The sequence below is a fragment of the Pistacia vera genome, unplaced genomic scaffold (assembly GCF_008641045.1).
Source record: "Pistacia vera cultivar Batoury unplaced genomic scaffold, PisVer_v2 Contig255, whole genome shotgun sequence".
NCBI classification, from domain to species: Eukaryota; Viridiplantae; Streptophyta; class Magnoliopsida; order Sapindales; family Anacardiaceae; genus Pistacia; species Pistacia vera.
The window spans coordinates 671436-695302 of NW_022196063.1; the positions used below are offsets into that span (position 1 = coordinate 671436).

At 37.7% G+C, this 23867-nt stretch overlaps 5 protein-coding genes across 5 annotated transcripts; 1 reads left to right on the forward strand and 4 right to left on the reverse strand.

Annotated features, from left to right (window-relative positions):
* Window positions 1-373: 373 nt before the first annotated feature.
* Window positions 374-1928, reverse strand: LOC116132550 (actin-100-like). Its single transcript, XM_031418216.1, has 4 exons — window positions 1822-1928; window positions 1335-1749; window positions 622-1235; window positions 374-514 (listed from the first exon to the last, which is right to left on the reverse strand). The coding sequence occupies exons 1-4, from the start codon at window positions 1879-1881 to the stop codon at window positions 449-451; spliced, it is 1155 nt and encodes a 384-aa protein (XP_031274076.1). The 5' UTR covers window positions 1882-1928; the 3' UTR covers window positions 374-448.
* Window positions 1929-2940: 1012 nt separating this feature from the next.
* Window positions 2941-5660, reverse strand: LOC116132543 (ubiquinone biosynthesis protein COQ9, mitochondrial). The gene is made up of 6 exons (XM_031418205.1): window positions 5286-5660; window positions 5091-5198; window positions 4268-4429; window positions 4004-4175; window positions 3482-3555; window positions 2941-3370 (listed from the first exon to the last, which is right to left on the reverse strand). Exons 1-6 carry the CDS (start codon window positions 5604-5606, stop codon window positions 3290-3292), a joined length of 918 nt encoding a protein of 305 aa, XP_031274065.1. The 5' UTR covers window positions 5607-5660; the 3' UTR covers window positions 2941-3289.
* A 6181-nt stretch (window positions 5661-11841) lies between these two features.
* LOC116132582 (pollen receptor-like kinase 3) lies at window positions 11842-13804 on the reverse strand. The gene is made up of 2 exons (XM_031418244.1): window positions 12484-13804; window positions 11842-12401 (listed from the first exon to the last, which is right to left on the reverse strand). The coding sequence occupies exons 1-2, from the start codon at window positions 13802-13804 to the stop codon at window positions 11842-11844; spliced, it is 1881 nt and encodes a 626-aa protein (XP_031274104.1).
* A 623-nt stretch (window positions 13805-14427) lies between these two features.
* On the reverse strand, window positions 14428-16615 carry LOC116132531 (photosystem I chlorophyll a/b-binding protein 6, chloroplastic). The gene is made up of 5 exons (XM_031418190.1): window positions 16478-16615; window positions 16179-16340; window positions 15460-15497; window positions 14630-15144; window positions 14428-14495 (listed from the first exon to the last, which is right to left on the reverse strand). Exons 1-5 carry the CDS (start codon window positions 16522-16524, stop codon window positions 14478-14480), a joined length of 780 nt encoding a protein of 259 aa, XP_031274050.1. The 5' UTR covers window positions 16525-16615; the 3' UTR covers window positions 14428-14477.
* Window positions 16616-17803: 1188 nt separating this feature from the next.
* Window positions 17804-23197, forward strand: LOC116132530 (probable polygalacturonase). The gene is made up of 5 exons (XM_031418189.1): window positions 17804-18393; window positions 19807-19927; window positions 20866-21114; window positions 21801-21954; window positions 22586-23197. Exons 1-5 carry the CDS (start codon window positions 17956-17958, stop codon window positions 23109-23111), a joined length of 1488 nt encoding a protein of 495 aa, XP_031274049.1. The 5' UTR covers window positions 17804-17955; the 3' UTR covers window positions 23112-23197.
* The last annotated feature ends 670 nt before the right edge of the window (window positions 23198-23867 follow it).

The window sequence follows — 23867 nt, forward strand, 5'->3', positions numbered from 1 at the left end:
TAGAAAGGAGAAAACACACGGTAACGATATGCAGGTTTAACTTGGATAAAGAGGGATGGACGAGCATATTTAAAAGGCTAAACTGGAAGGGCTTTGAGTCTTTGTGTCATCCTGAAGAATAAGCACAGTGGACTAGCAGCTATCCTAATCCCTAACAGCCTTTAAAAGCGAATTCTACTTTTTCTATTCCTATCAATTAAATTCGCATATGCCACATACAGCCTAATAAGGGATTGAGATGATGGATAATGTATTTTCTGTTTGTGGAAGATTAGTAAAAATGCACGAATTTCTGGTTACAATAAAAGACCAATTTGATGGTGCACGATATATTCATTTCCATTTTCTTTACTCTTAAAAATATTTGGTCTTTTATTATGTAGGATAAAAATATACAAATATCATGGTGAAGAAAGGAGTAACTAAAAAAAATTAACAACGCTCTAGCTCAGAAGCATTTCATGTGCACAATAGAAGAACCGGACTCCATGTATTCATTCTTAGTAATCCACATCTGCAAATAAATTAAACCCATAATAATCATCAGATACACCCACCTCAAGTCATTGAAATTGCTGTGTTGAATCAATATATTGTCATTTTATATATAGAATCAAATACCTGCTGAAATGTGCTGAGGGAAGCCAAAATGGAGCCACCAATCCAAACACTATGCTTCCTTTCTGGTGGTGCAATCACTCTTACCCTCACACCAGGAGGTGCAAGAATGCAGAGCTCTTTGGCCAGCCTATCAGCTAGGCCGGGTAACAAACTGGTGCCCCCACTGAGCACCAAATTCCCAAACATTTCCCTTCTAACGTCCATATCACTCTGCCTGATTGCTCTCACAACTATCTCATGTACGCCGCCCGACTCTATTCCAGTTCTGCTTGGATCGAATAGAACTTCCGGGCATTTGAACTGTGCCGCTCCAACACTTATGACTTGTCCATCTGGTAATTCATATTGTTTGTCTAGCCTTGAGGGCTCCCTTGACAAGGCAAGTTCCTTCTCGAAATCTAATGCCACGTATGAAAGCCGCTCTTTTATGTCCCTAACAATTTCTCTCTCTGCTCCTGTGGTGAAACTGTACCCCTCTTTGGTTAGGATCTTGCTGAGGTATTCTGTGAGGTCCTTGCCTGCTAGTTCAAGCCTTTGGATGGCGTGTGACAATGCATAGCCCTCATAGATGGGAACTACATGTGTTACACCTTCCCCAGAATCCATCACAACTCCTGCATACATATATTATATGAAGAATTAATGCAACTTTATTTATGATTAAGATGCAGAATGTTATGATTATTTTTCATTGAATATGGTGTGAGTTGTACCTGTTGTTCGACCGCTAGCATAGAGGGATAGTACAGCTTGAATAGCCACATAAGTAGCAGGGATTTCAAAATATTCAAACATGATTTCGACATCTTCAAACATGATTTCGACCATCTTTTCTCTGTTAATTTTGGGATTTAATGGTGGCTCTGTTAAGAGGACAGGGTGTTCCTCTATGGTGACTCTGAGCTCCTTATCAAATGTATGTTCCCAGAGTCTCTCCATTGCTTCCCAATCTCTTACTATTCCACGATTAATAGGATAACTTAATTTGAGAACTCCACGCCTGGCTTGTGCTTCATCTCCTAAGTACATATCTTTCTGTCCAATGCCAACCATAGCATGTTTGTTCCGTGGTTGGCCGATAAGGCTGGGGAAAACTACAGATGGAGCATCATCACCAGCAAACCCAGTCTGCATTAATAAGAAAGGTGTTTGTTATTGTGTGATCACGTCAAATTTAAATTGAAAAGATGATGAATTTACCTTCACCGAGCCTGAACCGTTGTCACAAACAATGGGCCGGTCAAAAAAATCCATGATCATGCTCTGGAAATTTGGTGAAGTTGATTGAGAAGGAAGAACGGTAGAAAATGGAGGGGATGTAAATGTTTAATAAAAAGGAGAAAACACACAAGAACCATGTGCAGGTTTAACTTTGATAGGAATCTTAGAATTACTTAGTTTGGGTTGCCTTAAGAGAGATGGGCGAGCATATTTAAAAGGCTTTGACATTCCCTTCGTCTTTACCTGAAGAATGTCTCCAGTATACTTCTCTGGAAAAGGGGTTACTTGACAGATTACATTAACCTCATATACATTCCCTTTTACTCCCAACTCTTCAACCGTTTCCTTCCCTTCCTCTCAGTAACTTCAATAGGCATANTTTACCTTCACCGAGCCTGAACCGTTGTCACAAACAATGGGCCGGTCAAAAAAATCCATGATCATGCTCTGGAGACTTGGTGAAGTTGATTGAGAAGGAAGAACGGTAGAAAATGGAGGGGATGTAAATGTTTAATAAAAAGGAGAAAACACACAAGAACCATGTGCAGGTTTAACTTTGATAGGAATCTTAGAATTACTTAGTTTGGGTTGCCTTAAGAGGGATGGGCGAGCATATTTAAAAGGCTTTGGCATTCCCTTCGTCTTTACCTGAAGAATGTCTCCAGTATACTTCTCTGGAAAAGGGGTTACTGGACAGATTACATTAACCTCATATACATTTCCTTTTACACCCAACTCTTCAACCGTTTCCTTCCCTTCCCCTCAGTAACTTCAATAGGCATATCCAGAGTTTTCAATAGATTGAAAATTGGCATAATCAATATAATCTTATGTTACATATATGCCGCAATGCCGATGAAATTTGCACATAATAAACTTTGACTGCAGACCCTTAACACCAAAATATACGTGGTAAACTGGTTAAATTTGAGACACCCATAATGTTTTTCCCTCAACTGAAATTGTAGCAGAACAGAAAGATGCATTTTTCCACGGATCTCAAATATAAACTTGGCTGCAATCGTGCTATTATAAATCAAAAGCATTGCAGATTCAGTTTTAGCGAGATACATAAATAAATAACATATGACAATCATGTGAATATGAATCGAACTTTTACTTTCCTTGAAGCTCAATTATTATAATTTAACTAGTTATATGATCTATAAAGAATACAAACGTTATTCGAAGGACTACAGATCGGCCAGAAAGTAATAAATTCATCTAGGCAGCAGCACGAACTTTAAGTGGCAAATGATTGAATATGGACAAAGGAAATACTCGAGGCAATTTGGAGACAATCAAAATACTACCAACACAAAGAAAGCATCTCCCAGTTTGAACTCTCCATCAGAAGCAATTATGTTGCAAAGGCATAATAGTTTCACCACAAGTGAGCAGAGTCTGATGCCTGTGAAATAATTTAAATCATATAAACAATCAATTTTCATCTCTGAAAAATTTTGTTCACAAATCCTTGGAGAGAACCCCCCATTCCAGCACCAACAGCTTCTGCCAAATATTTTGCCTGCAAAATATTTCACCCAATTATTGAAGCTTACTAATCAATATCTACTGAAAAGTCCATGATGGAGGAATATATGGAGCCCGGAACAGAAAGGAAAACTGGAGACATTACCTCTTGAATGGTCTTCTTTAGATCAAACGCATCTTTCACTCTACCATCCAAAAATGTCCATGTGTCACGAAAATCTGGCAGAAAATGACAAATTACAAGATGAGTAACTATCAGGGTTTTAATTAGGCAATAGCTTTTAATGTATAAATGCTACAGTTGATGGAGCCCCTCTTCCATGGGCCATTGAAGTTCCTTCTCGTTGGCAAGCATTCTATTTCATAATGCTTTAAAGTCAATTATTTTATATCGCATGATACAATCAATTAAAAAGGACTTAAACTACACTACCAACTAAAACTTGAGAAAATGGATACTATAGTTATGTCAAAATCATCCTTTGGATGTTCATTAACTGAAAATAAATAATTATGACCATCTATGTTTAGTGTTAAGAACAAAAAACTAGCAAAGACAATTCATGTAAAATATTCAAGTCCGTCTCAGGAACAAAAGTCAAGCAAAGATGAGATCTCATCAAAGTTTCAAGCACATATACAGCAAAAAAATAAAAACAGAACAAACCTGGGGAACTATCAGTCAGCATGTAAATCTCAGTTGTCGAGTATATTCCTCCAAGAACAGTGCGCTTCACATACCAATCTATGTCAGAGGCCTCATCACCAGCAGCATGCCAAATCTCATCAACCAGCATTGCTCGCTGCTTAAAACTTGTGGGAACATTCAATGGTTGTGCCTGGAGAAGGGAAATGAACAGCAGATTTATGAGTTAAAATTCCACCTGAAAGTTAGCACTTTTACAATAAGAAAGGGCACAATAATTGGTACTTGGATGCTAAGAGCTTGTGGCCACTTTGATATGTAGGGTGCTTGCATTTCTAGACGAATTTTGATGAGCTTGGAGATGCGCTCACTTGGTATCAAGTTCTGTAAATCCTCCCCCGAATCAATTCTATCAATAAGCCTTTGTAAGCAATCATCCATGAAAAACTGAACAGATCGAGACAAATAAAATTATTTTTTTTTTAATTTAAATGGCCTTATGAGCTGAAACCAGGCAGCGCAACTAAGCATGTTTCAGAGAAATAATTGCATATGAAGCATATCCAAATCCTAAAGAGATTTTACTTTTCTTCTTAGATAAAAGAAAATTAAAACACAAAAAGGGTATGTAACCCAAGTACACGAGGTATAAAAGTCAATTTCCAATATTAAAAGATAAAAATGAAGGAAAATAAAATCACAATCAAGGCACACCCTGAAGAGCTTGTTTTGCATCGAACTAATAATAGGTAAATGCTCACTGAATATTAGAACATATCAATTGACAAATAGACTGATCAATGAAACGAGGTGCCTTCAAGATCAAAAAATCCTAAAATCATTAGAATCTAGAGTTTCATATCGAGTCAATGACACAGCTAAGAACATGCTCAAAAGTAGCCCACAGATATTAAACCATTAAACTCCAATTAAGGCCAACCCTTAAGAATTATAATTCCACACCAAAGCGCCATCCCCTTTCCACATTTATATGCCCAGTAAAGCGATGATAACCAACGAAGCATCAAATTATTGCCAATCACTATCGTAATTACATAACTAATTTTGTAAAATATTAATAGATGTTAGCGGAATAGATGAAACAAACCTCAACGAGTGCGGCTTCTTTTCTGGGGAAAGATCCAACAATGGCAGGAGACACGCCGACTTCTCTTGCACCAGCGATCATAGACGCTTCCGTCCAACCCAACCTTACCTGTACGTTATACACAATCAGAAAAATAAAAACAATATCCCGAATTACTATTTAGAAAATTAAATTTGAAACATTAGAAACACAGACCACGTGTCGCAGTGAGGCCTCAAGTACTCGCGCTTGCTCGTCTTGGTAGTCGACGCCCGGTCTCTGTCTCTTATAGCGTCGAGCTTCCTCAGCTGTAGATGAAGACGAAGACGAAGATGCAGATGCAGATGCAGAATTTGAAACATTAGGGATTTCAACGTTTGGAGGTTGATTAGGGAGTGAATGAGGATCAGGTGACGAAGTTGAGAATGGGTAAGAGCTAATGATCTTCTGAAGATTGGGCAGTGATCCGATACGGGCGGTGCTAATATTACCAGATGTCGCACCATAGAGGAGGCGCTTCGCCGCCGTTCTGAACATATTTTTGCACTAGTTTGCTGTGAGGAAGACAATTTTGGATGGAGGCTGGCCAAGGAAATCTAAACAGTTTATTGGGTTACACGTAGCTCTTTCTCATTATTCCACGTATCGGTACATCTGCCACCAAGTTTACTAATTTTCTATTTTTTTTGTTACTGTTGCTTGGAAGAGTATTGTAATTTAGGCAATTATTATTGAAGTTAAAAGAGTAAACAAGCGTATCAACAATGCCACAGACATCGGTGTTTTTACACCAAAATTTTATACTGGTTTATATGTATGTTGAGTCAGACCAATTAACATATTTTACGTTATTAAATTTTTTCTAATGAACAGTCATCTATAACATATGGATGGTCATTCACTAACATGGACGGGAGTCCATTTACTACTAACGGGCGTCCTCTGGTAAATGAAATAAAAAATATTAAAAAAATTAGGGACGGCCATTCATAGGTTATGAACGGCCGTCCATATATATTGGACGGGTACTTACAAATAAGGGACACCCGTCCTTTTTTTAAAATATAAAAATTTTAAAAAAATCTTGGACGCCCGTCCACAAATTGTGGATGGGCGTCCGTAATGTATGGACGGGTGTCCATATATAATGGACGCCCGTCCATAATTTGGTTTAAAAATATTTAAAAAAATATTTAGACGTCTGTCCATAAGGAATGGATGCCCGTCCATTAAGTATGGATGGCCGTCCTTTATTTTTGGATGGCCGTCCTTTATTTTTGGACGGGCGTCCCTACTCTAATTAAAAACAAAAATTTGAATTAAAAAAAGTTTAGGTTAAAAACTTTTGGGGAAAGTGTTTAAAAAAAAAAATTGACAGCGATCTTCTTCTTCTTCTTCTTCCATCTGCGCTCTAGTTCATCGTCTTCTTCATCTCATCTGTGCTCTGGTTCATCGTCTTCTTTATCTCAAAAAACAAATCAGCCGCGGTAATTAGACACTTTCGCTTTTCAAATTTTTTTTTTTTTTTTTTTTAATGTTGGATGAATGTGTTGGATTTACATTTGTGTTGAATGAAGTTGAGTTGATAAAGAGAAATCCAATCAATTTGATGGGACTGGTTTGTGTAATTGACAAATAGAAGTGTTATGTTTTGGGTGTTTTCGGCTTGGAAAAATATAATATTTTTATTGGTTGTGTTGTTCTCTGTTGATTATGTCTAAAATTTGTAGTCAACCATTGCATTGCTAGGCAAAAATTAGTGTGTCTAGTGGACAAGGTTAGATGATAGGGGTTGTGCAGTTCCTGCCTTATATAATGTCCCTTTATCTTGAGACCAAACTCATTCGATCCAAACATCAATTTTCTTCCTAGTGGTAAAGAAAAAGTAAAATGGGCAGTGTACTCATAAAGCAAAGAGTCCAAGTAACTGTTTGCAACTTTGGTGTTAAAGTCTTGGCTCCACCATTGCAATAATTCAACTTCATAGTGGTTTCTTTTTTAAAGTAAAAGTTTTGGTTGCCTTCTTATGTCTTCTTTTTTCTTCGGTTCATGGTGTGTTTTATTTGTTTTTTTAAAGTAAAATGACCAGGTATGTTGTTAGGCTCTCCAGTTTTAGTTTATGTCTGTCATACTCCTATAGAACCATTCACTGTAGAAAAAACCAACTAAATCCAAGGAAATAGGGTAAAACAGGGGACTTGTTTTTGGTTGGCAGAAGGTGTTCCAAAAAAGGCTTATACTTGCATGAAGTTTCAATGTTAACTCATTGTACATTTGAATGCAAAATGATGCATTTTCTTGAATTAGTGTTTGCTTCTGCCATTGTTGGTTTTGGGCAGATATGTTGGTATTTGGTTTTGATGAAATACTTTGTTGTTTTATCTTATGCTACAAATGTCAAATGTGTAATAGCGTAGGGGAAATACTTTTTATCACTTTTATTTTCATATTTACCAGTTTCAGCAGTACCTGACCAGACTCAATATTAAGGCTTGTGTATGTGTATATCCAGGCAGATTTGGTTTCAGCAGTACTTGACCAGACTCACTTTTCTTGTCAATTGTTTTAAAATCTACATTTTGCTTGACATATTGAGCTCAGTTATCAACACAAATTCTAGGAAGTTTAATGACCTGACATTGTTCTAAACCAAATTGAGCTGGTTCTAAACTTGTATGGATATTGTCATTAAGGAGACTTAGTTTTTACTGGCAGGAAAGGTTCATCAACAAAAAATGACTATATTCTTTAAAACTGTAGTAATTTATTGCTATGAAATTAGAAGACACGAGCGGAAGAGTGAATCCAAATTTGTGAAGTTAATCTGGATAAGAAGAATTCCATTGTGGAGTTTATCAATGACTTGAAAAGGCTTCATCTTGATCAAGAACTGTCATCACTCTTCTTGATCATATAAAGTTAATTATTTATTTCCAATTTTCAAAATCCACTTTTGGAATATAAAAACAAATAAGAAAGCTGGTTGTAACCATAGTGCAAACATAAAACTAGTCATAGTAAGAAGCACTTTAATTGGGATTTTAAATGCACTAGCATTTATGTCTTATCGAAAAGTAAAAAAGTTGCTAACATTTATGATAATAATGTTTCAAATTGGGACACATAGGTTGCTTTTATCCAGCATTTAGATTTGCTGTGTTGGAAGGTCTTTTCTATAGGCTTTGTTCTGTCATTATTATATGCAACTACATCATCAACTGTGAATTTGAAAAATGCACTTCATGACTAGAATATGTCGGGCTGTGTACAGTTTCATCAACTGTAAAGAGTATTTGGTGAAGCAATAATATTATGTTTATTCACGATCTTACTAATCATTTTACTAACCAGTGTAAATATAAAATATAGTACAGGTACCATATGTAATTTTAACAAAGGATAGTAAGATGGTTAGTAAGATCGTGAGTAAGCATAACATTACTCTTTGGTGAAGTGAGAACTATTTTTACATCTTGCTGATGTCTTGGAAAGTCTAGTAGTATTCTGAGACTTTATATATGGTTAGCTTATCAGTGTCTTTAAAATTTCTATCATGAATGCAGCCGGTGAAACATTTACAATCCAACAAAATATGCTACCATTTTGATTAATTTCTCTTTCGATTGTCTGCAATGTGATTGATTTTGATAGTATACTGTTAAAGTGGGATACATGGTTATGATGTATGTGCTTTATGTTTGTAATATTGGTTTAATGTCATATATGTTTTGTCATATAACATGAATTACTTATGGATATGTTTTTTTTCAGGGTTTTAGAAGAAAGCAGAAAATGGAAAGAGCAAAAAACACAACCACTCTGGGTGGAGGCTCATCGTCATCTGGAGTCCAATTTCGAGACGTACAACATAAAAACCAATACAAAGAGATGGCGAAAAGCGATATTTGTCTTGTAAGAAGTTTGGATTTAGGATTTATAACTAGTTTGGGTTTAAGTGATGAGATTAATGGTTGGATCCGTAATTTGAAATAGGAGCAGTTGGCGAGGATTAGATATGACAAATATAAGCATTTGATTTACGAGTTTTTTAGTAGTTTGGAAGTTGTGGAGACAAGTACTGATGATTTACCGCCGTATACAATGTTTTTTAGATTAAAGAATCAGAATTGTGTAATGAGGCCACATGACTTAGCAAACTGGATAGGGATTGATTTTGAAAGTTTGGATAGCGTATCCAGAACGTGTGATTCCAAACAAGCTTGGATGGATGTTTCTAGAATAGGGGTTTATCATCCACATAGGTGTAAATCTACGAAGTTAAGAAATCCTGCCACGAGAGTTTTTCATATATTTCTGATATTCACATTTAATGGCAGGAAAGAGACAAATGGAAATGTGACAATGAAGGATTTATTGTTGATGGAAGCAGCAGTAACAGGGAAGCAAGTAAATTCAGCTAAGTTATTGATTAAAAAGTTGGGAGAGATTAAAGCAGAAAAATGTGACATTTATTGAGGGATGGTTGTTACGCTAATATGTCAGAAGTTGGGTTTTGAGATCACCCCTTCAGATGAAGCCAATAAGATAACATTTTCTACAAATAATTGTTAGGGGATGTCACATTGTCTAAAATGGGTTTGATTAAAAAGAATGTGTTAGGAGAATGGTTGCTGATAAAGGATGAAATGGAGGAAGAGGCAACAGTGCAGGAAGGTGTCCCTATTCTAGAAGGGGAAAATGAAGGACGAGTCTATGTGCGGAAAAGAAGAAGAACGAGTATGGAACTTAGATCTTCTCATAATGTAGAAGAAATGTCTTCTCATACCTTAGACGAAATAGTAAGCAGAATTGATCGGATCGAAAGGTTTCAAGAAGAGAGTTTTTCACATATTGAGAGGAAAATGCAGGAACAANGGAGTATTACGAGGTAAATTTAAAAAATTTATGAAAAAGCCCTTAAGTTTACTAATTTAATTAAAGACCCTATTATATAAAATGACAAAAACACCCCCACCACCTGCAGTGTCAGATTCCAGCCACCACCGCCAGAATCTGACCGAAAAATTTTGTTACGGCACAGACCGATCGGATCTGTGCCGTAACGCATCATTATGGCCTTTTCCGGCCAGATCCACCACGGATCTGGCCGAAAAAGGCCAGATCTACGGCCTGTTATGGCCGTCGACGGCCGAAAAAGCCAAAACGATGGCCATCTTTGGCCGTCAGCGATGGCCAAAGATGTGGCCATCGTTTTCGGTCAACGACGGCCAAGATTTGGCCGTCGCTGACGGCCAGATCTGGCCTTTTCCTCGGATCTGGCCGGAAAAGGCCAAATCGGTGTAATTCCGGCCATTTATGGTCGGAATTTAGGCCGTTGTACAGATTCCGGCTATCACCGGCGGCGGTTGCCGGAATCTGACAAGTTGGGTTGATGGGGGGGTTTTTGTTAATTTTTTAAAAAAAATTCAGGGGGCATTTAGTGAAATTAATAACCTTATGGGGTTTAAAAGTACTTAAAAAAATAAGGTAATATTTCTGGAATAGTGTGCCAAACATTATTTGGAGAATAGGATTGGGAATATGGATAAAAATAGGGAGCCAAACGCACCCACTATTAACAATTTTTAGGTTACAGATGATGTTATTACCTTAATACCCTTAACAAATAAATTAATTATGTTTTAACCCCTAAATTACTAAAATTATAAAATTGATCATTTTATTTTCAAATTACTTCAACAAAACCCTTGTTGACTACGCACCCTCATTTGGGCTGTTTTTTATGGCGTTGAACCCCCTGGTCACCTCCATCACCTTCCCCATCATCTGTCGTCCAAAACCCCTTTGGTTCCCAACTCATTGGCCCCTCTGATCGTTGGTGCCATGAGGCTTAGGGTTTTGCTGTTCTTCGCTAGATTCCAGTCAATGTCAACGACGAAAATCCAATTGGATAGCACCACTGCAACCAGCGTCTCCAACTCTACAAAACCCATATGTCCCTAGTAATCATTTAGTCATCGTTCACCGGTCAAGACCAAAAAAAATCAGTCGCATGTAGCTATTGTTGTGGCTGGCGATTGGTGAGTGATGAGGGGTTGTGAAGGGTAAGGTTTTGTAGAGAGGAGTATAAGGGTTCGAATGGTGGTGACAATGGTGATTTTGGGTGGAAGAATCGCCGAAAAAAGGAGAAAAATGTCAAGGTCGACGTCGAATAACGTGTATCGGAGATCTGCTAATATGCGTCTCCTCTTGCAAAATGACCAATTTATCCCTTAACCATTATATCCAACAATTTTCTGTCACTTTAAGGGTGAAAATTTAGAATAAATAGAACCAGAGATACCAACTTAGGATTTCGTCAAACCTTAGATGGGAATATGTCGTTTACATTTTAAGAAAAAATCAATTTTATTCTTATTACCTACTCAAAGCAATTTATTGAATACAATAACTTACATTTCAAATATTTAATTGAAAAAAACGTAATTCAAATGTACAAAAAGAAGCTATCTTTTTAAATTGAAATATTAACAAAGAAAATTTTTAATATAGTTTTTGATATAAAGAAACTCTTTTGCTTTACAAAACCAATATTTCACCTTACCATTTTCTTTCCCTAATTTGAAGAAATGACACCATAATTCTTCACACAAATCAAAGCCGTCTACAATACAACCCTTTAATTTACATTCTCCGAATCGGAAGTTTACTTGCCTAGATCACCATCCTAAAAGCATCCAGTATTTTTGAGATTTTTTGCTCTCTTCTTTCCTAGAAACGCACTAGTCTCGACCCTCGAGACATCAATTCCTCAAACTTGTACTTCTTCTATCTTCCTTATGGCTTCACCTATGTCTGGTCGATGCTCAGGTTTACTTTCAGTGCAAGCAGCCCCAATCTGGAGGAGTCGCGCCATCATACCAAGCGATGATGTACTTGCTATATCTGGATCGATTAAGTCTATTTCTCTCCCCTGAGATATAGCCAAACGGGCCCAGTCCAAAACATCAGTTTTCCCATTGTTCCGATATAGACTTGGAAGCTTTCCTGTCAGAATTTCAAGAATGATAATCCCCACACAATAAACATCAGACTTGGGACAAACTTGCTGCTTTTCAATATACTCCGGGGTTCTGTACGCAAACAATGCTTGTGTTGCAATGTGTCGATTGATTAGTGGATGAAAGGCATAGTCCGTTAGTAATGGCTGATAATTTTCGTTCAGAAGAACATTGCTGGACTTGAGATTTCCATGCGGCAGTTCATACGATGCAAACTCTGAATGAATGAAACCCATTCCACTTGCAATTCCCTTGATTATCTTCAGACGGGTAGGCCAATTCAGCTCAGCGTGACCAATCCCGCGATCACCTGAATAATAATTTTTTTCTTAATTAATGTTTAAGATGAATGAAATATTAAATCGAAAGTGATGAGAAGGTAAATATATTACCATGGAGGAGGTATAATAAGCTGCCTTTAGGAATGTATTCAGAGATAATGAGCTTATCTTCACGGCGGTAATGGTAGGCCAAAGGCGTCAATATATTAGGATGTTTTAATGCCCCCAATCTTTCCATTTCAGCGTGAAAATCATCTCTTGATCCGATTCTATTCATCTCTCCCATCCTCTTCACCACCACAGTCAATCCATTGTCCACTGCAGCCTTATAGGAAGATCCCAAACCACTACTGCCTAGCACCTCAGCCGCCGCCCTCATCAAATCCGACGACCCGAACGGACCTTTCTCATCATTTATCATCACCAGATCAGTACCGATTGATTTTCCCCCACGGTTTGATGATTTCGAGCCACGCTTTCCCATGGTGCTTTCACCACCGGGTACGCGAGGTTCCATCTCATCTTTAAGGTCTTCCTTTTCCAACACTCGAAAATCATCGCGTTCCTTATACCTTGCATAGAGTACAAACATCACCATGAAAAATATCAGAAACGCAAGCATTACAGCTGCCACCACCAACTTGTGGCTCTTCTCATCGGTTCCGACCTCACCAGATGAATTTGCTTGTTCGCTGGGTAGCGGTCCAGGCCCTTCAGGCGTCGATGAATGGTTTACTTTTGTAGTGCAATTATTATTTAGTGGTTTTCCGCAAAGTTTATCATTTGCTCGAAATGAATCAGCGGGGAATCTTGAAAAGCTTTCCGGGATTTCTCCTTCCAGTTTGTTGTATGAGAGGTCCAACGATGTAATGGCTGTGGTTTGTTTCAGTGCTGGAATTGGACCTGAGAATTGGTTGCCTTCAAGATGGAGTTCTATGAGATTGGGTAGTTTCGTTACGGAATCGGGTATTTTTCCCGTAAATTTGTTATTATCAAGCCAAAGTTTTTTCATAGATGTCATGCGGGAAAAAAATTCACTTGAAATATCACCCGAAAACTGATTTTTTGACAAGAAAAGAGCCTTCAACGCACCAAGCTTATTGAAATCCGGGATGCGACCTGAGAAAGAATTGTTCTGGAAACCAATGGTTCTAAGGCCAGAAATCTCGTTTAAGGCATCAACGTCGATAACTCCCCCGATAGCCATATCTCGAAGATTAATTCCTGAAACCGCTCCTTTGGAACAAACGACACCAGCCCACTTATCCTTACAAGCATTGGTGTGTGGAACCCAAGAATCCAAGACACCAGTTGATAAAAAAGAATCTTTGAGTTTGAGGAGAGCCTCATTTTCGGTTATGGAGAAGGTAAGGGTGAAAAGAGAAAGAACAATAATAATGAGGAGGCGAACAGGAACAGCCGCCGTGATCATTTCTGAGCGGGAAATGGGACAGCTCGGGAGCCGTACTGTTCGGAGAGGTTGGATTGAATTTTTGCTTGGGCTGCCTTTCCTTTTGCTTAGGATGTGTCATTGTTCGCATTGGAAACAATTGGAGAAGGAACTGGCAGGTCTACACGCTTTACCAGAAATATTTCTAAAAATAGAATTTGATAGAGAAAGAGAGGAGGCTAGTGCTCCACAACTTCGTTGACCTTGTCACCCACTATTTTAAGGACTTTTATTATTATAAATTTTTTATGGATTCATCCCTGGACCCAGGTCACATTTGAATCCTTACATCGAGGTTTCATTGAGAATAAGAAAAAGTTTTAAGTGTACAATCTTCCAGTTTCAGATTGGTGATCAAACTATTCTTTTGGGAATGAAATTAGGTTATTTTTCTTCCTTTTTAATTCCCTTTGAACGTCTGAGTCAATCAATAATTAGACATGGAATGCTTATCATCAACATGTTTAATTACCTTGGATTATAACCAAAATGGAAATTTATGAAAACTGTAGTCATAGGAGTTAAATATTGGAACTCTAGAGCTCTTCTGGGATTCTTGTAATCTTGTTATATACAATTGTTCTTGCTCATGATGAATGACAATACTGTTGGCTCTATAGCAATGTGGAATTCTTCTTTGAAGGGTACTCTGACATCAACGTCCTGTGAAAGCCTGCAAACGAATTTATGTGTAATAACACATTAATTCTCCATTTTGGGATTGTAAGTTCAGAAACTAATGTTTAATCCATCTTCTGCCACATGAATATGTAATTCATTAATTTTAGGGAATCTAGGAAGCGTTACCGAAAAAATGTTGCAATGACCAGGATCTGCAATATGGGCTGCCAAGTTTTCCAGGGGTCCTTCCCCTGTGTATATGGCTTGGAAGCAGAAGCCAACAAATGCTAGCATGGCAAGACGCCCGTTCTTGATCTCCTTGGTCCTCAACACCATCACAGGCTCCGGGGACCCTCTTCCCCACATCATGGGGTCAAACCACAACCCTCCTGGGTAACCTACATCTGGTGTTGGCTTCTTCTTGTTTGGGAGATTTGGTTCAATGTCGACGCTCCCTGGTTTAATCATATCAGCCCATCTTCTGCCTTCAGCCCAACCCATCAACGCCAACTGCACTACAAACAAGGTTGTGGGATCTGCAAAGTATTCGCGAGAACCAGCATCATACCATGAGAAGTTCTCAATTAAGCCTAGGCTCTCAAGCCATTCTGGTATGAGAATTCCGGCCACAGCCAGCATTGCCCACCTGCCGTGCATCAGCTCCGCTTGTGCAAACCATTTAAGCGACTCTGGATCAGAACCTGGAAGACAATCGCTAAAACATAATGAATGATATCAAATGATTTCAGCATCTTTGGAGGAAGAGCTTCTTCTGAGGGATAAAGGTTAATATATGCCACAAAATCCTGGACCATGAAAATTAAGCTTACTGCTGCTTCATCTCATACCACAGATTATACAACTGTACCTCCATAAAGTCATCTGTAAAACAGTTCTCACCGAAAACTAGATACCAGAGATGTATCTACTAAAATTAGCATGAACAAGTTCTGAAAATCAGAGTTTTTTCAGAAGTTCAGTACATTCTTATAGGAAGTTGACCCAAAACTCATTACCTAATCCAAGAGGATCGAAGCCATAATCTCCAGGGAGGCTGTCAACAGTAAAGAGAAAAGTCATACTCCATGATCCAAACAAAACTAGCCTATTCTAGTCTCATAAACTCATACTAACATACTCAAGCATTCCAAGCAAAATCTACTAGAAATTGTTTCTACATGCTTTTGCTGCCACTTAAAAAAAAAATAGACAAAAAGGATTGAATTAAATAAAGTATGTATTAGCAGTGTATATTTTATTAACTTTCTGCTTGATAATACTCCACTAAGGAACTTTGTTAAAATCATTGCTAGCTTTCCCTTCTTTAGGCACCAGGAAAACTGTTTTTGAAAGTAATAATGCCATTGGTAATACCTTATTCAAAGTGAAAGTTATGCAGGAAACTAGTGTCTAAATATGAAAAGGCAAGTTTTCTTACCAATAAAAGATGAAGAAAGCATAAAAACAATGTTCAAGCATGCTTTAATAAAAATCAAAAGAACTGAAAGTATGCAGAAAGGACATAACCGCAGTGTCCAGATAAGCTCTGTCCAGTTCTCATTATAATCACTTTTTCAATTTTGCATTTGCCATTCTTGTGGCCACTATGATTTAAGCTATTTATTTATCAATAGTGGTTCCAAACACATGAGTTTCCATGTTTTAGAGTACCAATTTATCGAACTGGCCGGAATTCTGTTTGAATTCCGGCGGATTAGATGAAAGCAAAAGCTACCTGCCATCAAGCCACTCGGGTGCTGTACTGCCAGGGAACCACAGTGGTCTATCCGGAGGGAGTGGTTCACATACACTTGACACCCCTTTTGCTGCATTCACACGAGTTCTTGCTGCTAAGCATGTTGGAAGTTTCACTGGCAAGAACTTTTGAGATAAGTCCCTGTTCATCAACAAAAAAAAAATTAAGAAATCAACAAAGAAGATCATTTGCAGTAACAAGCAGGAAAAAGAAAAAGAAAAAAAAAAATTATAGCTTTGCAGAGAAAATAAAATGGTTGAGAAACAGCTGTAAATGACCTTGTTGGGAGGGTTGAGAGTGCAGTAGAAGAAATGGATAGTGCCATGGATGAGAAAGTGCCTCTAGACTGGACAAAGCTTGCTAAATAAGCGTGTGAGCAATTCCCGCTTTGATGAAGGGCTTATCTACTCAAGACATGCATAGATGGCTCATGATAGATTGTNTAAAATTGAATTAATATTTGAAATGTTAATAAAAAAATATTTAATTTAATTTAATTATTGATATTTGAAAAGTTAACTAAAAACAATTACATTTATTCATTTATAAATCGTTAATTATTTATTTGAAAAGTTAACTAAATAAAACAAAAAAAAAAAAAAATCAAAAAATAAGGTTAATCTAGCCCGACCCGCAGCCTAACCCGACGGGTTAGGGGCCGGGTTGGGCCAGCCATTACCCCAAAAATGGCGGGCCTAACTGGGCCTGCCTTTGTTGGCGAGCGAGTTAGGACCAACCCGCTAAAAGAAGTAACCCGCCGCGAGTCAGGCTGGGCAGGTTACTTTTCCACCTCTGTGAGTCACGACCGATGGTGGTTTAGGTGGTTGGAGATATTTTGTTAATTTTTAATTTTTTTTGTGACAGGGGTGTTTTAGCTAATTTCTCAAATGTAGGGGAGCTGTGTAATTGTTATTTAGTAAACATTTGAAGGCAATTATGTCAAGAGTGATTTTTAATTAAGGGCAAAATGGGTAAAAAAATTAGATTATCTCGATAATGTTTTAATAACACTCTCTAACAAAGTAATAAGGTTATTCGCCACATTGTCAACCATAAATATTTTTTACAATAAAAGATTGTAATATCTTATGACTTACAAATCAAACGTAAGAATCCTACAAAATAAATGAAAATTATACATGTTATCTGATATACCGCTTATGCAAACGGTCCCTTGATGTAGAGTAATACTATACATACATCATTTTCATACAATATTATGTGGTAAGATATGATTGGCTAATTTAAAATTAAAATTAAATTTTTATCTAATCATATCTTATCACATAATATTGTATGAGAAATATTGTATGAAAATGATATATGTGAGTATTAGAGTGATGCTATAGGTACTAACGGATGGGTACTAATCTGTGTACTAACTAAAGCATAGTATTCGTACTATGTATATAGTACAAATACTATACTTTAGTTAGTACATATATTAGTACCCATCTATTAGTACCCAAAGGATTATTCGTAGTATTATCCCTTTATGTAATACAGGAAGTATCATAATACGCGTGTCCCGATCTAGGGACGGTCTCATAATTTGTTTATGGAACCCGCAGTTACTTCATCATTGTACTCTCTCTTTCAACCTCAATTCAGTCGGTGTCTTTCCTTCAAATGTACTCCGTAACGAATTACTCTGATCACTAACATATCAACTAATTTCTTCAACCTATTAGATCTCATCTTCCAAAACCTACAAAAATAAAATTTTAATTCATGACTCTGAATTAAAACCTAAATCATGGTGGAGACACTGGGCGTAGGGCGCTTTCATTTCCACCACTCCCGCCTCGACGTCCGGCGCTGGGTCCCGACATTTCTCTCCTCTCACAAGACTCTTTTCACCGTCCTATGGATGGCCGCCTTCGCTTCCGTCTTCCTTTGGCAGCGAAACGTCGTCCTCGGAGGCTTTTCTTTTTTTAGATGGGGAGTCTCTGCCAGGCCGATCCCTACTTTGAGACCTGTGGCTTTTAATTTAACGGATTTTGGTGGAGTGGGAGACGGCTTGACTGTAAATACGGAGGCTTTTGAGAGAGCGGTTTCTGCTATTTCTAAGCTCGGTAAGAGAGGTGGCGCACAGCTTAATGTGCCTCCTGGAAAATGGCTTACGGCGCCGTTTAATCTAACTAGTCATATGACTCTTTTTCTTGCTGAGGATGCTGAGATTCTTGGAATCCAGGTTGGTGATTATTTTTATTTCTATGTTTTTTGGGGGGATTTTTCACTTCGTTAGGTTGGTTTTAGTTATGTGGTGGATTGGAAATTATTACCCTTCGTTTAGGATTTGTTATTCTGATTCAGAGATGATGTGTAGGAGTTTTGGTCATTTATAGAAACATTAATGTGGCCTTGAGTGTCTATCTTACAATTTTTTTTTTTTTTCTTTTTCATCGATTATAAGATGAAAACTCTGCGAGTTTCTGCTTAGCCCTACAATTAACATAGCATATGGAAAAAATTAAGTTATGTAATTCAACATACTTTTCAATATGTCAGCAGACGTTATTCTTTGCTATAAAATTTGAGTTTAGACTTAGCGTAAGTCTTAAACAAGGTACTTCTATACCGAGAAGTCGTGATAACAGATAGATACCATTTTTGTAAAGATATATAGCAAACAGAAAAAAAGGTTGTTATAGAGGGTCACAGCAGGCTCATGATTTGAGTAAAACCCATGTTTCTGCATATAAACATGTTTGTATGTGATGCAATGTATGAAAATACTCATATTTGAATGTTGAGTAGTTCTATACATCCAAGTTTGCATCTCATTTTTGCATCTAAAGGGATGCATTGGAGTTATACATCATGTGCTTCATAATTACATAACCTATACAGTGATCACAAATCATTATTTTAAAATTTAATGACTGGAACATAGCAAAGCAGCTCTGAAGCAGATGTCATAGCTATACCAAAGTTGTTAGTAAACTCCAAAAATAAGAAGGATAAGCAGTTAGGGCGCTGGCCCTGATGGAAAAGGCATGAGACACCAAGGGAAATTTAGTGTAGGAAAAGAAAAGAAGATGACTGTTTGGCTTTATTAGTCAGAATAATAATAGTGATCAACACAATGTCAATATCAGTTAGGTGATCTAAACGATATGTAAACCTACCTTTTTATTTAGTTTCAATTTATTTTCTTTTGCTCAATAATTGTTTAATTTAAAAAAATTATTTATTTACCTTGATAATATGGATGGGTCTCCATACACTAGACATACACTGTTGTTGCTCTATACTTTAAACATGTTTGGGATGCAGGAGATTGGTGATTCAATGTATATTTACTGTTGACGTGTTATCAAAAGCTATGCTGCTGAAGATATTGTTGTTGTTGCATCAGTTGTGGTTTAGTTGATTTTTTTGCATATATATTTTGTATAAAATCTTACAGTATTGCTGGAATCTTGACAGACTGTCATGACCATGACGTGTTTGTGACATCATGGTTGTGACTGAGTTCTTGCTGATTGAACTATTCATCTCAGCCACTGAATTAGCTCCTCTTTTACTCTTTCATTTCTTCATCTGTTTTTGACTTGAGATCTTGGTTATGCTGGCTTCCTTATTATATGTAATATTTAAACAGAATGAGAAGTATTGGCCACTAATGCCTCCATTGCCTTCATATGGTTATGGGAGAGAACACCCTGGCCCACGTTATGGGAGTTTGATCCATGGGCAAAACCTTAAAGATGTTGTCATAACAGGTCAGTTATCAGACACTCTCCATCTTGCTGACTTAATTTTTGTTACTAATATATATTTATTATTCAGGCCTTGATCTTTTTTCCCTGTTCCATTTTCTCTTGCTCAATAATTTATCACCCTGATAGGAAAAGGCAGTTACGATACATGACTTTGGGAGCAAATGACAGATAAAAATCACTCTTAGGAGTTTATCTTTTTGGGTGTTCAATGATAACAATTGAAGGTGTTGAAAAATCAATTGCCATATAAACAAACTTAGTGCATGTCTCTGTCAAAAAATGTCATAGGTAGCCTTCGAGAACCTGATCAGCCTCGCTAGGAGTTATCCCGGAGATCATTATCAAAATTAATGATCTTATTGGAACAAGAAATGTGTATAGACAAAGTGGGTGGTCTTACCAAGGGAACTGGTAATTGTATTAAAACATTTTGGTTGGCCTTTTGAGCACTATAGTTTTAAGTTTGACATGCGTGGCAAACATAGTAGTTGTATCCAATATATTTGTGCTGAAGGAGGGTTATCAAATGATGTATTCTGGATATTCTTGAACTTTTTATTTGAGGATGGAATATGAGATACCTGGTTCCTGCAGCACCTTGTCACATGACCTTGGATGTCATTGGACATGCTACTTCCCAGTGGTAGGCAAATGTTGCTCAAAACTTATTCATTAAATTTAGAAACTAGGAATTACCTTGCAAGGACAGCAGAGTAACCAAAATGGAAGGCAAACATCTTAGGTATAACAGAAAGTTGTGTCTAGTAGTGAAAGAAGTCCTCTGTTTTGCTGAAAGTTAAATCTGGAATAGTTTGATTTTGAAGGTAAGTGGGTTTGGTACTCCAATGTAATCATAATTAGGCTTGCACCTGTCCTCATTGTGAATTTTATTGCTTATGACTTGGTTTAATTTAGTATTTGTTTTCACTGACTGACAGGACATAATGGAACCATCAATGGACAAGGACAAACATGGTGGAAGAAATATCGCCAAAAGCTTCTCAATCACACGAGGGGCCCACTTGTGCAGATAATGTGGTCAAGTGACATTTTGATCTCTAATATAACTTTGCGTGATTCCCCGTTTTGGACACTCCATCCATATGACTGCAAGAATGTAACAGTCAGAAATGTTACAATCTTGGCTCCAGTATTTGAAGCTCCAAACACTGATGGAATTGATCCTGGTAAGCAATTCGTAGCAATGCAATTATGTTTCAGTTCTGTGATGGGTTGACACATTTTAATCTGTTGATATGGTTAGTACATCATTGACTGAACTATGACATGGAAACTACTTAAATTATAATAAACTGTCAAAAAAATCGCTTTTTAAACCAGTGAAGGTGAATGAACGAAAAGCATCTAAGTGATGGTGACAAAGAGTGGGCAATGTTCCACCATAGAGATTCTGTAGCTTCTAAGTACTGAATGGGTTGATGAGTGGAGGATTGAATAAAAGCTTTCCTTGAGATCGTGAATCCAGGCTGAATGAAGTTTTATGTTGCATCTTGCTAGTGGTGCATGGCTATCCTGGTTTGCATAGAAGTTGAAAGTGATTAATGTACGTTGTAGAAGCATTTTATTTTATTTTTCAAACTGACTTCTTTATTTGTAAATTGCACCCATTTTCGCTTGATTCTACTATGCTTCCTTTTTATCATCTATTTTCCCTTTTCAGTACATCAAAAAATATCATACATTGCACCTTATAGGTAAAGTAAATCTTACATTATTGTATTGGTTGGCCCAGTATCTAGACCTAATTTCAGCTAGTTGATTTGCTGCAGTGGTTCAAGTCTGAATTTTATTATCTGTTTGTTTCATTTCATTTTGAATATGACTAAAGCCAACTTTTTCATGCCATGGACAGATTCATGCGAGGATATGGTGATTGAGGACTGTTATATAAGTGTAGGTGATGATGCGATTGCAATAAAGAGTGGGTGGGATCAGTATGGCATAGCTTATGGACGGCCTTCGATGAACATTCTCATCCGTAACCTTGTTGTTCGCTCGATGGTCAGGTGAATGGGCCTATGAATTCAAATTGTTTCTCTGCTTTTTAGTTAGGCTAAACCTCAAGAGAGGTACATGGCATTTAATCTACATAAATATGGATGAAGAAATTATAGTTTATTGAAGATTCATTTTATTTTTTCAAACCAATGAGCACATGAATGTCTATGATACAATTTGTGGTACTGCTACTAATGTAGTATTATAATTCAGCTGTGAGAGGTCTGATTCTTGGCAGCCACATGAGCGTAGGATCTTTTCTCTGTGGTGGAAGGATTAACCAACTTAAGTGAAATTGCCAACTAGATACAGCAAAGCTGGGAAAAGGATTTTATGTGTCTTACCTGTATGGCTTTCGAGAGCCATGCTAGGTGCTGTTTTTCATAAACTGAAGGAGCCTCATCAACCTTTATTAATTGACAACATGGGTTCATCGCATGTTGGACATCACTCAGTGAACTAGATGGCTTACCCAAGATGCCGAGGCACACACATATTATAAACTGATCCATGAAACAACGAACTCAAAATGTTACTTCAGTTGATTTATTGCCTTGTAGCTAGCCTGGTATGCGGTAGTTGCATGTCCTGGCTCTTCAGATAGTAACTGAAACTCACTTTGGCTGAACCATGCAACAGTGCAGGTGTATCAATTGGCAGTGAGATGTCGGGTGGTGTATCAAATGTCACTGTGGAGAACCTCCTGGTCTGGAGTTCACGGCGTGCAGTTCGGATCAAGACTGCCCCTGGAAGAGGTGGATATGTTCAACAGATAACCTACCGAAATCTGACATTTGACAATGTCCGAGTTGGGATTGTAATCAAGACAGACTACAATGAACACCCTGATGAAGGTTATGACCCAAAGGCTCTTCCTATACTTAGGGATATAAGCTTCACTGGAGTCCATGGTCAAGGAGTGCGTGTGCCTGTACGTATCCATGGAAGCGATGTAATTCCAGTGAGAAATATTACTTTCCGAGATATGTCAGTGGGAATAACATACAAGAAGAAGCATATATTCCAGTGTGCCTTCGTTCAAGGTCGTGTAATAGGAACCATCTTCCCTGCCCCTTGTGAGAACCTTGATCTATATGATGAGCAAGAACGGCTCGTTAAGCGCTCTGCCTCCCAGAATGTGACAGATATAGATTATGATTTTTGAGGAGGGAGGTCAAAGACTTCAATGTATTTCTGTATGAGATAACTACAATGGGTGAAATTGGAGCAGTTGATTTTGTTGTTATGTTCCTTGACATATTACTGTTTTTGGCTCCATTTCTATGGCTTTTTCTTCACGGTATTGTTTGTACAGAAAATTTTCAGTTGTTTATACGTTCACAAGGGAACAGAAATGCATAGTTTTGACTACACCGTCCGCTTCGGTTGAACAAAAAGATTCTCCCAATTCTATCTTGAAATTAAAGTTGCTGAGTTTTTTCAGTGATGAGCAATGTGTGAATATTAATTGTTTTATAGGTGATGTTGCCACGTGTAGGTAATCATGCAAATTGTGTTTTGATTGATCACCCAAAGTCACTTAAAATGAAAATTTCACAATACCTTACAATCTCCAATTCTCCCCAACCACAGCCTCCATTTCTCGCACTCCACCCCCCTCCGATTTGCCATTTTTGGCATCACCAATCTCCCTCCATCACACAAAACACTAAACCTCACTCCCCTCATCAAAACCATTCCCGTCCAGCCCTGCTGGACAATCGTTCACCGGCCACTTCTCAATTGGTTTTTGCATGCCGTTGCTTTTCCGGTTGATTCTTTCACTAGAAAAATTATGTGTCACCCACCAATCGCACACGGCCCGCTACTCTCCAAAAGCCCCTAACAATCCCATTCCCGTCGCTCACGTAGTTGACCGATTGAAGGCTCTCCACCTAGGGTTTTCTGATGTGAAAGATGA

Coding starts and splice junctions, on each gene's coding strand:
- LOC116132543 (XM_031418205.1), bottom strand. CDS start 5,606: ATGTTCAGAACGGCGGCGAAGCGCCTCCTCTATGGTGCGACATCTGGT. Junction 4,176..4,267: donor CACAAGCTCTTAGCATCCAA/GTACCAATTATT, acceptor TCCCTTCTCCAG/GCACAACCATTGAATGTTCC. Junction 3,556..4,003: donor GCTGACTGATAGTTCCCCAG/GTTTGTTCTGTT, acceptor ATTTTCTGCCAG/ATTTTCGTGACACATGGACA.
- LOC116132582 (XM_031418244.1), bottom strand. CDS start 13,804: ATGATCACGGCGGCTGTTCCTGTTCGCCTCCTCATTATTATTGTTCTT. Junction 12,402..12,483: donor CTTATTATACCTCCTCCATG/GTAATATATTTA, acceptor ATTATTATTCAG/GTGATCGCGGGATTGGTCAC.
- LOC116132530 (XM_031418189.1), top strand. CDS start 17,956: ATGGTGGAGACACTGGGCGTAGGGCGCTTTCATTTCCACCACTCCCGC. Junction 18,394..19,806: donor CTGAGATTCTTGGAATCCAG/GTTGGTGATTAT, acceptor ATATTTAAACAG/AATGAGAAGTATTGGCCACT. Junction 21,955..22,585: donor GTTGTTCGCTCGATGGTCAG/GTGAATGGGCCT, acceptor ACCATGCAACAG/TGCAGGTGTATCAATTGGCA.
- LOC116132531 (XM_031418190.1), bottom strand. CDS start 16,524: ATGGCACTATCCATTTCTTCTACTGCACTCTCAACCCTCCCAACAAG. Junction 15,498..16,178: donor CCCGAGTGGCTTGATGGCAG/GTAGCTTTTGCT, acceptor TACTGTTGACAG/CCTCCCTGGAGATTATGGCT. Junction 15,145..15,459: donor CTTCGATCCTCTTGGATTAG/GTAATGAGTTTT, acceptor ATTGTCTTCCAG/GTTCTGATCCAGAGTCGCTT.
- LOC116132550 (XM_031418216.1), bottom strand. CDS start 1,881: ATGATCATGGATTTTTTTGACCGGCCCATTGTTTGTGACAACGGTTCA. Junction 1,750..1,821: donor ACGGTTCAGGCTCGGTGAAG/GTAAATTCATCA, acceptor TTATTAATGCAG/ACTGGGTTTGCTGGTGATGA. Junction 515..621: donor CCCTCAGCACATTTCAGCAG/GTATTTGATTCT, acceptor ATTTATTTGCAG/ATGTGGATTACTAAGAATGA.